At 43.2% G+C, this 12,071-nt stretch overlaps 1 protein-coding gene and 1 non-coding gene across 9 annotated transcripts in view; one reads left to right on the top strand and one right to left on the bottom strand.

Moving 5' to 3' along the window:
- Positions 1 to 12,071, top strand: part of Senp1 (SUMO specific peptidase 1) — a 98,529-nt gene that overhangs the window by 57,449 nt on the left and 29,009 nt on the right. For all 8 annotated transcript variants that reach the window (XR_004113655.1, XM_031354326.1, XM_031354309.1 and 5 more), the window contains 3 exons: positions 6,347 to 6,450; positions 6,533 to 6,804; positions 8,448 to 8,502. Coding sequence is in view for 7 of the 8 variants with exons in the window: in XM_031354326.1 (XP_031210186.1) it covers positions 6,347 to 6,450; positions 6,533 to 6,804; positions 8,448 to 8,502 (431 nt within the window). In the remaining variant the exon portion in view is untranslated. The remainder of the gene's footprint in view (positions 1 to 6,346; positions 6,451 to 6,532; positions 6,805 to 8,447; positions 8,503 to 12,071) is intronic.
- Positions 3,059 to 3,184, bottom strand: LOC116082808. Its single transcript, XR_004115444.1, has one exon. It is a non-coding gene; the product is annotated as a small nucleolar RNA SNORA17 (small nucleolar RNA).

Raw genomic sequence — 12,071 nt, 5'->3', positions numbered from 1 at the left:
TCGTGCTTCCATGTGAATTTTAGGTCAGTCGGTTGGTTTTTCCATTTGTCTTCCTTCCCTTAATTTTTTGAAACATGGTTTTAAGGAACTCAGGCTGTATAGCCAAAGATGACCTTGAACTCCTGATTTTCTTGCCTCCATATCCAAGAGCTGGAATTAAAGATATGTGCCACCATACCTAGTTTAGTTTTTTTTTTTTTTTCTATTTCTGTGAAGAATGCCAGTGGAATTTTGATGGAGTTTTCATTGACTCTATAGATGACTTTCAGTAAAAGTTAATTTTATAGTATTGACTCTGCTGATCCACAGACATGGGAGGGAGCTGCTGCTGTTTCCTGTACCTTCACTTCCTTAAGTGCTCGGTAGCCCTCACTGAGGAGCCCTTCTCACTGAGGAGACCTTCTCACTGAGGAGACCTTCTCACTGAGGAGACCTCTTCACTTCCTGAAGTGCTCGGTAGCCCTCACTGAGGAGACCTCTTCACTGAGGAGCCCTTCTCACTGAGGAGCTCTTTTACCTGTTTGCTTACATCGATCCCCCATGTTCTGCATTTGCCCTCCCCTAGGCACCCATTTGTGAGTTTGAAACTGCTGTGGAGAGAATTATTTTCCCAAAGTTGTTTTTTATTTATTTGTTCTGTTTTGGTTTTACATTTTGTTGTCAGCTCTTTTCAGTTTATTGCGTGAAGGAATTACCAAATTAAAAGCTGGAGACATGGCTCAGCCGTTAAAGGCTAAGCTCACTACCAAAAATATAAAAGCAGACCCCAGATGGTTACATTTTACAGTCTGTGAGGGTGTATAAACTTATTAACACAGACAGAAGGGAAATTCTGCTCATTGCAAGGAAATCTTCAGTTAAACTTCAGAGAGAGCAGCCACTTAGATACTAGCTCCTTCAGCTGAGTATCCCTAACCCACAATCTTTCAGGAACTAGAATATATTCTTGTGCTGGTCACCTAGTAACTGAGTTACATCTCCGTACTCTTGATGCTCAGTTACAGTGCCACTACAGGCAGATTTCTCTTTAAAGTAGTTTCTTTTTATCTTAATCATCAGCAATCCCTTGGACAGTACAGGGTCTTCTCGCTATTTTTCCGTTGAATTCTTATAAGGAAGCAGGTCATCACCCTTATATGCATCAACAAGTGAAGAGCCTGGATAGCAGATGTACGCAGGATTCATTTTCCTGGGTGGCTCTGGGAGAAATGAGTATGTTTAGTTGGTATCCTGCTACTTTGTTGAAAGCACTTACCAAGCCTCAAAGTCTTTTAATGGAGTCTTTTTGGTCTTTTAAGTATAGGATCCTATCATCAGCAAGTGGGGGTAATTTGGTGACTTCTTTTTTTCTTATTTGTAATGCTTTTTTTCTTTTCTTTTTCTTGCCTTACTAGGCCCTTCTTGCCTTATTTCTAGCTTGAAATCACTACGAATGAGAACCCTTGTTTTGATCCTGATTTTAGAAAAAATACCTTTAGTTTTCCCCCATTCAACATGTCCCATAAAAACTATAGGGGTTTTATGCACTCTTTTATTTTTTTAAAGATTTATTTATTTAATGTGTATGAGTACACTGTAGCTGTACAGATGGCCGTGAGCCACCATGTGGCTGCTGGGAATTGGACTCAGGACCTCTGCTTATTCTGGCTCTGCTCGCTCCAGCGTAATACACTGTAGCTGTCTTCAGATGCGCCAGAAGAGGGCGTTAGATCTCATTACGGATGGTTATGAGCCACCATGTGGTTGCTGGGAACCCGAACTCAGGACCTTCCGAAGAGCAGTCAATGCTCTTACCTGCTGAGCCATCTCGCCAGCCCCTTTTTATTCATTCTTTGTGAACGTCACATTATGTACCCCGTCCCACTCATCTCTCCCACCCTCATACCCACCCTCTACACTTCCTACCTCCTCTGCAACAGGAAAAAAAAAATCTCACTGTGGAAGCTGCAGTGTGTGTGTCACACTGTATCCACAGTATTCCCTTTTGTCCACACTTCCTTGCTTGCAGATGTTCATTGCAATGACTTGTTGGTCTGGTTCAAGGCCTCTGGCTTCTGTTACTCACTGGGACTCCTCTCATATATCCTGTTGTTGCTCTGTGCAGTGGAGATCCTGTAGTTTTGGATCTGTAGGACCAGCACTCCAATAGTTCATCGATGAGGTAAATGTTGGGGTGCACCAATTGAAAGCCCTGAATCTGGGCCTGAGAGATATCAGAGATGGTCAGCCCACAGCTCTTATGCTCTCATGCCTTCAGGAACAGCTCACCCAAGACCCCCACAACCAGTACCAGCTCTATCCTGCTGCCAAGGCAGGGTGCTGCAGCCAGTGCGCAGATGGTGAGGGGTGAAAGAGGAGAGGATGGCATCTCTCATCTGTATCAGTGCCTCAGAGACATGAGGCAGGGCTGGCTCTCCTTTACTCACGCCCTTGGGGCCAGCTCACCTGCAACCCACACCAGCAGCTGCCTATGGGTGGAGTTGGCTCTCCTGCTCTCATGCCTCTAGGGCTAGTTATCCCACAGTGCCCAGCTGAGGAATGGGACAAGTTTTGCCCAGCCCTCAGACATCAACATGTCCCCGTGGCAGGCCACACCAGGGACATCCACCTAGCCTTTGGTGATAACAGACCTGCTTCTGCGTGGCCACCAACCCAGAAAGGGCCCCCGGTGTCTGTACCGCCCAGGAACCCACCCACCATGCTCATAGGTGGCATCCCCAGGTGTTCACATCAGGCTGTTCCACACTCCCCTCGAGTCTCCAGCTCTGCTTCTCCTCACTGTGCCCATATTCTTCTGCTTCTCCTTCTCTTCCATCTCTCCACCCCTCACTTGTTCCTCTTAGTGGTGCCTGTGATCTCTGAGTGTCTGGGGATCGTTTGAGGAGTGACTGTGCCCTGCTCATGCATTATGGTGCTGGGCAGGGGTCATCTCAAGCATGGTCTGTCCTGTCCTCCCCCAGGACTGGGGGTGGTAGACCGGTGTTCATCTCAGGCTGGTTCCCTGTCTGGGCCCTCTGGTGCCAGATTGGTGGCGGTCCTAGGGTCGCTTTTCTCAGGGAATATTAGGCTACTAATCATTGAAATGTCCACAGGTCAGAACACTGAGCGTAGACAATAGCCCCTCTCCTCTGCCACCTCCTGACACCCACGGGATGCAGCAGTTGCATCTGCAACACCTCTAGGTTTATGGTCCGAGGAGGCACCTCACCTTTGAGTCTTTTGACTTGAAGGGTGCTGGGCTTTGGCAGGCGAGCTTTTGCAGCTGTTGAAGTGGTTGGGAGACACCTCTTCTTGCTTCTGTTTATGAATGATTATGTTCCTTGACTTGAGTATCAGCCTTCATCACCGGACTAAACCAGCTTGGTCACGGTGTACCTAATGTGTTGTTGAATTTTGTTAGAAATTATTTAGGATTTTTACATCTGTGTTCATCAAAGAGTGGGGTTTATTATGATAGAGGCAGTTAGATCTTTGTGAGTTCAAGATTAGGCTTATCTGCAAAGCAAGTTCCAGAAAGCCAGGCCTCTTTTATACAGAGAAATCCTATCTCAAAAAATCAAACAAACAAACAAACAAAGCCACACAGTGATGGCGCACGCCTTTAATCCCAGCACTTGGGAGGCAGAGGCAGGCAGATTTCTGAGTTTGAGGCCAGCCTGGTCTACAGAGTGAGTTCCAGGACAGCCATGGCTACACAGAGAAACCCTGTCTCAAAAAAAAAAAAAAAAGCAAAATAACAAACAAATAAATAAACAAATCAAACAAAACAGAAAAAAAAAGAAAAAGATTTTGGTTTATCATTGTCATATTGTGTCCCTATCCAATTGTCTCAGGATAGTACTGGCTCTATAGAATGGGTTTGAAAGTATTTCTTTCCTATTTTGTGGAATAGTTTGAAGAACATTGATATTAATTAGTTCTTAAGTCTGGAAGAATTCATTGGTCAATGTCTAGTCCTGGCTTTTCTATGTTAGGAGACTTTGATTAGTGCTTCAGTACCATTATTGATATGTTTAGGTTATTGTACCTCATTCAATTTTGTTAGGTCATATAAATATCCAAAAATATATACATTCCTTCTGGATTTTTCCAGTTTATTTATGAAAAACATTTCATGTTTTGAAATTTTTGCTCTTTTTTTTTTTTTCTTTTTATGTATTTTGTCTCTGTCTGCACAAGGTTTCTCTGTGTAGCTCTGGCTGTTCTGTAGACCATGCTGACCTCAGACTCAGAGGTCTGCCTACGTCTGCCTTCTGAGTGCTAAGACTAAAGGTGTGCACCACAACTCCCACCTGAAAATGGTGTTTTTCTCTCTGTCTCTTTAATGACACCCAACTGTAGTAACTCAGCTTGCACACATTTCTTTGCATCACTTTTGTATTTCTCCATACTGTTGAGCTGTCCTGTCTCCATGGCAGTCCTCCTTACTCACTGAGGTGGATCTCTCAGTTGAACCCAGAACTCGCCATACACCTAGTGTGCCTAGCTAGATTGCTTCAGGAATTCCATCTCAACCCTGTGAACACTGCAGTTCTAGGCAGGCTGCCACTCATCCCCCAACAGCATTCAGCTGGTCCTGGGGAGCCAGACCCCCATCCTCAGGCCTGCCCAGCAAGAACTCTGCCCTCAGCCTGGTTTTATTTGGGAGGAGCAGCCTTTTTTTGGGGACTCATCCTCATATTACTCAGAAGGACACAGAGACAAAACAAAGGCAAGAAACAGTGAAGGACAGCCACTAGGCCATGAGCACAGGGAAGGAGAGGGGCCGTGACAGTGCAGGATACATTAGGACAGCCACTGGGCCATGAGCACAGGGAAGGAGAGGGGCCGTGACAGTGCAGGATACATTGGGAACTTACAAGTTAATAAAGGTAAAAGTAAGAAAGACTAGAGTCAACTCATGAGTCTAGAGAAGAAAAAAGAAAGAAGGGAGCAAGGTTAAAGGGAAAGAGTCATTTACAGAAAACAAAGACATTTAATAATTTCCTACCATCATTCCTTCAGAGCCAGAGATAAGACTTGAGTCCTACTCTCTGGCCAGTAATTAAATCCTGCTGCTCCAGCCCTTTATTTTACAGGATCCAGACCCCTGGGATCTCTGTCCACCAAACGCTTGCTTAGTTCTTTTGTTTTGTTTTGTTTAGCTGTCAACTGTCAGAAGAGGTGGAGTGGTCACACTTCACAAATGAAGTGTCTGTAATGCAGTGCAGCAATATGAAAGGCTCAGGAAGAGAAGTGTTAGTGCCTGCTTACTTTCAGAAGTAGTTACTTAGTTCATTCTGCTTTTAATAAGCATTTACAGTTACACAGAATGTTAATATTCTTATTTAATAATGCTATATGTCCTATAATGCATTTTGTGTAAATGAGTGACTGAGGAAATTGACGAGGCTGGCTTTGTTGATGAGCCCAGAATGGCTGTGTACAGAGTGGATGCTTGCACTGGCAGGTCTCATGGAGTCCTGTCTCCCTCCCAATGACCTCCTTTGTTTAACTCGTCCTGAGTGCATCCAGCACCTTCCTGTCTTAGGCTTGGCGTTCGCATGCACACAGCCGTCTAGTCTTCATTCCTCCCGTAGGTGAGACTTCTGCGAGGTCATCCTAGAGAGATCGTGCCTCTTCTTGACCTTTGCCTCCATCACTTTTTATCCCCCCTGCCCTTTCATTTTCTTCATGCCATGAACAAGTTTTTGTTTGTCAGTCTTTGTAATAACTATAATATAAACTCCATAAAAGCCAGCAATTTATTTATTCACTTTGTGAATCTCAAATGACTAGAGCACAGTTGATGTTCAATTCAGTGAGTAAATCCTACAGATTATATGCTGTTTTATTTTTTTAAAATTAGTAATTGTGACTTAGAGAAAAATAAGTAAATGAGTGGTGGAGATAGAAGCCATCTTTAAAGAGTACTTGCACCTGCATAGAGTAAGGGGCTGTTTGTAAGATATCTCTGAAGGCACTTGACTGTAGGCTCCTCTCCTCAGGACCTTTATAATCGAAATCAGACTCAAGGGGTTATTCAGGATTCTAATTTGGAAGTCTTATTTTTGGGCTCATTATCATCTGAGTGATTAAGTAATTGCTTGGTGGTTTTCTGGTTCCCTAGTCAGTAGCCTCTCGGCACTGTGAGTCCACCATGCTTTCCAGAGCACGCTATCCCTGAGACGTGAGCCAGCTTCTCCCCACACATGCACAGCACTGTGAGAGTGTCAATAATGCACTAATGCATTTGTTTATCTTCAGGACTGCTAGAGCTTTGCAGAGAGTCTGAGATCTACATGCTGACTGGAGAAGTCTTGCCTCATTGAATGTATCTAAGATCTTTTTCCTCTCTCCCTTATAGACAGTTCAAGCAGAAGAAAAGGAGATCTACAGACAGCTACTGCAGATGGTCACTGGGAAGCAGTTCTCTGTAGCTAAGCCCACCACACATTTCCCGTTACACCTGTGAGTCACAAATGCATCTTTCATGTGAATTTAACTTTTCAGTTTGTTACTTGCCATTGAAACTATACCCTTCTTTTACTAGGTCTCGGTGTCTTAGTTCCAGTAAGAACTCTTTGAAAGACTCGCTGTTGAGAAATGGAAACTCTTGTGCATCTTACGTCATGGGTTCTGATACATCATCCTCTGGATCTGCCAGTATTTTAACTGCACAGGAGCAGTTGTCCCACAGTGCACATTCTCTGTCATCTGGTACCCAGGATGTTGCCTTTGGATCCAAAGACTCTGACCCTCACCATCACATCTCTGCACCTCATCAGCCAGATAGCTTACCAGCATCCAATGCACAGTCCGAAGGTAAACATAGCCAGTTAACTGCTCATGGATCTGTTGCAGGCAGAACTGTAATGCACAGTCTGAAGGTAAACACTAACAGCCAGTGAACTACTCACAGACCTGTTACAGGCAGGACTGTAGTACGTGTGTATAACTCAGTACATAATAGATTTTAATTAAATACATGCGATCCAGGTGGCTATGCCAGGATGACAGCAAGCCTGCACGTCAAATTCATCCCTTTCTCACCTCCTTTCTTTCTCGCTCTCCCATCTCTTCCTACTTTAAAGGATATTCCTTTTTCCTCCTACATATAAATGACTTGCTATACTATTTTATTTATTTTTAAAGGGTCTTACTATGTGCGTGCCCTGCCTGCTTGCTACTTGCAGTGTGGCTGGCCTTGAAGTCATGGCAGTACTACCCAGAGAGCTGGGATTACAGGATTCTCTACCATGCTAGGCTAAATGTTTTAACTTCCTGAGAAGAGTCAAGCTCACTCAGTCCAGCTGCTTCAAGGATTAATTTTTGTTTCTCTTACTTTATAATGCACGTCAGGGTTCTCTGGAGGTCTGTGAACTTTCAAACATTAATCAAGTATTTATCACATACTCCTAAATTTTGACAGCTGCTTCATGTATTTCAGAGTGGTTGAACATTTTGGAAACAAGAGTATCCTGCCTGACTTTGAGCTAATCCAAATATTCGACCTAAGCATTGGTGCTGATATTGCTGTGGAATTAATACTCATTTTTAAATATGTACTCAGATTATAATGGGAAACAAGTTTTAGATGTAGTAGTTAGATAGTAGAACTCTTTGGACATACACAGCACCTATCTCCTGTCTCAATTCATTTGATTTTACTGTTATTATTATTATTATTATTATTATTATTATTATTATTATTATTATTATTATCACTGTTATGACACTCCTCACTTTCTGGAAATTCTTACTTTGGGATTCTACTTCTGCTGATATCACTATTTAACTCTACATTACTTATATTACATTTTATGAAGGGATTTACTGACAACTATCTTATTTTCCAAAAATCTAAAATTAAAAAATTTTCCAACCTCAGAAATACATATCATATAGTAGGATACTGAGGTGGAACTAGACTGGAACAGCATGTGACGTAGCATTGCATCGTGCCCTAGTGTAAGTGAGGGCAGAGTCACACACAGCTCTGGAGGCCATGAGCCCTGCTCTCAGTGAGCATTCAAATACACAGTGATAAAAATCTGTGCTTCTACAATGAGTTCTATAAATTCTACCTGTGTTGTTGTCTTCTCTTTTTTCCTTCCCCCTTTTTAACTTAGTTTAATGTGTGTTATATCATGAACTCAAGACTTAAAAATTGTAGTATGTCTTGTTCCCTAGAAACGGAAGGAGGGGACATAGAGCGGGCACAGCCTAAGGGTGGATGCTGATGGCAGCAGTGCTTGTGTGTAATGGTTCCTTATTTGTGAGGCACAAGAGGAAGTGTCCCTCTTTCCATTTTAAGTGTGTCCTTAGGCTGACTGTTGGTCGCCCTGTGCGTCATGTTATGCTTCCAACAGATAACGTGACAACATGTAGAAGCTTCAACTTAAATGAGATGTGGTGAGTGCTGGAATTTTACTAATAATGAAACGCTCTTGTGTTTCTTTGTTTAGGGTCAGACTCTGTGATTTTACTCAAAGTGAAAGACTCTCAGACTCCAGCTTCCAGGTAAACCTAAGGAAAGAATCAGTGGTCACCCCACGCCACCCCACCCCACCCTACCTCATCCCCTTTAGCTACAGTTTCTTTACTGACAGAACATAGTATAAACATCTTTTATGTGCTTTTCAAATTATCTCAGTGACTTCCTGTTGTCTTTCTGTCCAGCCTTCACTTTCTTCCTCTGTCTTGCACCATCCCAAGTTGTCCATGCTTGTGCCCTCCTTGCTGAAGCCACAGTGAGCTTTCTAAAATTCCTGTCTGACCACTCAGTTGTTAAATTACCTGACGGATACCTCATTAAGGCAGAATGCCTTAGTGCGATATAAAAGAACTCCTTCACATACACATCTTACATCATCTTGCACTCCCTTCCCTTGAGTGGGTCTTGATGGAGAACCTTCAGTGGACTGGGTATTGGTAGAGACATCAGGACAGCAGCAGTGAGTAAGACTCCCTGTTGTCAAGGAGCTGCATTCATAAGGTTACAGATTAGTAGTGAACAAGTCTGTGATCAGTGGTAGTCAAAGGAGGAGCTGTCTTTGTTTGGTGGCTTTATTGTTGTTTGAGGTTTTTTTGTGGAGGTGGGAGACGATGCTTTTTGTTTTGACTTAGTTTGGTTTTGTTTTTTTCCTTTCCCGAGACAGAGTTTCTCTGTGTAGTCTTGGCTGTCCTCACAGAGATCTGCCTGCCTGCCTGCCTCTGCCTCTAGCGTGCTGGGATTAAAGGCGTGTGCCACCACTGCCCGGCAGGAGCTATGTTTGTAAATAGATCCTTTTGTATATCTTGATATACTAGACTTGTTTGTTTGTAAATATGTTGTTCTCTCAACAGAGTTCTCTCTGTTAATTCTTCAAGGAGAATGTATGCTTTGGATTTGATATCTCTTGCATGGTGTTTAGAGTCGGGTCTGACTTCTGCTTGTAGCTTTTTTGGCCTTCTTGTAAATGTACTATTCTTCTGAACCTCACTTGCCAAAACAATGTGAGTGTTAAGACCTCTCTATCGTACTGTGGGGAGAGTAACTTTTCCTAGGGCTGTGGTGGTGCATCACTGTGATTCACAGTGGGAGGATCTCCATGGTGAGTCTGAATCCAGCTTGTTCAAAGGAAGAAAATAAAAGAATGTATAGTTAAGGCATTTAGTGCTTACAGATGTGTTATACACGCGTGCGCACGTGCACACACACACACACAAAGCTAGTATTCTCTCCCAGAAGAAGTTGGTATTAGACAAAGCACTTCTCGATTTCTCATTGATTCTTTACTAAGTCTGGCTTTCCTTAATGGATGGTTTCTCCTCGGAATGACTTGAAGGGTGAGGTAGAAGGAAAGAAGCATGGGCTTTCGAGGAAAGAGCTGGAAGACTGAGGAGCGTCTGTGGTTGAAGTTAAGCTGACGCTCCAAGCCTGGGCTCATTAGCCTTGAGAGCCCTTTAGTTCCGTGCTGGTGGTGAGGACCTGCCCTGCCTTCCTGGAACGTGGAGTGCACACCTCCACTTCAGACACTCTCGATTCTTCTGCCTAGGATTCCCGCTCTTTACTCGACTACTGATTAACTCTTCTTTTTCAAAATCTGATTCATATGGTAGTTTTTCTAGGTGGTGTCTCTAAGCCCCAGATGACATTAGACATTTGACCTCCCTGTATTTTACCACTAATATCTTTGCACTTAAAGATATTTAGGAGATGAATCTTTCCTGAGTAAGTAAGCATCTGAGAAAGCTGAAAATGCGCTCTTGTAGTCCAAGTACTCGGTTCTCCTTGTTGCTTGATGTGGTAGCACACTGAAAGGCATTTCAGCACTAGAGGAGGAAACATAGTCTTTGGAATTGGACAGAAAAGTCTTATAATACTTGTTGTTCCAATACAATGTGTCCTTCTGGACCTCAGCATGGTTTTTTGTTTTTGTTTTTGTTTTTTTTGTTTGTTTGTTTGTTTTCTGTAAAGTATGAGTAATGGTTTCATGTTGCATATTATATTAAATTAATATGGAGATCTCATGAGGCTTAACAATATATAAGAGCTAGGCCAGTTTCACATATGGAGCAGTAGGATCGGCTGTGTGCAGTGTGCTTGTCGTCCTTACTGCTGTGTGTGCAATCTCTCATAACTGTCCTTCCTGAGCCAACAGAAACCTCAGGCCACTGAAGAGACGCACTTGCCCCTACATTATCCCTTACTCAGCAGCCATGGATCTGCTCTCTAGCAGGTAGTATTCTACTTGAGGAGAATGCAGTAATTTATAAATAGATAAAAATCTGTATTTTCATGAAATTCATATTTTAATAAGGAGTACAGACAAATTCATGACCTGTTAATGTGAACACTTGGGTATTTCTTTTTACATCTTTGTATCATGTTATAAATATCTTGTGTTGATTTGGTTGCGCGAGTGTGTGTGCATGTGTGGGTACGTGTGTGGGTACGTGTGTGTGCGTGCGCACGCGTGCATGCGTGTGTAACACTACTGCTACTGATGATTTCTGAGGCATTCTGTCTTGCCCTCTAAGGTGTTTATTGAGCCAAAGGTAACTAGCTCTCATTAAGCTTAATGACATTGAGGGGGCAGAACAGTTTTTTGGGTTTTTTTTTTTTTTTGGTTTTTCAGTATTTTCTTTGCCAAGTTACAGCCAATGGGTGACTGGGGACTTAAAAGAGCTCTTAACCACACTGTATTTTACACATCTTGAAACTGAAGTTCATAGAGGTGAAGTGACTTGCTCAGAATCAGAAAACTATTAAAACTATTTATTTGCTCTGAGGACCTCAAAGGTCTTGTATTTGTTCCTGTGATAGAGCTCTTAGAGACTTACAAGGAGATAAAGCAGCTGAGAGGGAGGAACGCTGTTGGGACAGTTAACATTAGTGTAGCTCCTCAGTGTTCCTCATTGGGTTTGTCCACAAGACAGAGCCTGTGGAATGGAGTAGGCCTGTGATCTGTGGAGCAGAGCTGCCTGCTGTGTTCCGCTTTGGCCCATTGACTCCTTAGCCAGTTTGATGTACAGCATTTTGTGGATGGAGATTTTTATGTATACTTGTATTTGATTGGATATGTGTAAATGTAACTTTTATTCTCCTGTTGTCATTGTTGTCTGGGAGGCTTACTGCCCTGTCTGCTAACCTAGGCCTAGTCCTGGAAGCTCAGCTTCTAGCCTCCATACAATCTAATCTAGGCCTAGAATGTTTGCAGCCTCTGATACTTGCTGCTGGATAAACTTCCCCTTCCTAGTTCTTCCTGATCTCTGGCTGACTGGTTCAACTCAGCTGTTCTGCTTCAAACTCTCTCCCACCTGACTGATTCAATCGGGCTTCTCTCTTAGCCTCTGAATTGCTCTGCTCCGCCTCAAACGTAGCTCTAGCAGTCTTTTGTAGTCTTCTGGCTCTTTCTCATTCTTTTGCTTGTTCTGTCTTTCCCTGTGTCTAGCTTGTTCTCCCCTCAGTCTGTCTCTGTGAAACTCTCCAGATAGCACTGCCTCCTCCTCCTCCTCCTCCTCCTCTTCCTCCCCCCTCTGTGCTGTTCCACTCTCCCCCTCATCTCTACTGTGCTCTCCACTCTCCCTCTCATCTCTACTGTGCT

Source organism: Mastomys coucha, unplaced genomic scaffold (assembly GCF_008632895.1).
Source record: "Mastomys coucha isolate ucsf_1 unplaced genomic scaffold, UCSF_Mcou_1 pScaffold11, whole genome shotgun sequence".
Classification (NCBI taxonomy): Eukaryota; Metazoa; Chordata; class Mammalia; order Rodentia; family Muridae; genus Mastomys; species Mastomys coucha.
This window is presented reverse-complemented; position numbering and strand designations above follow the sequence as displayed.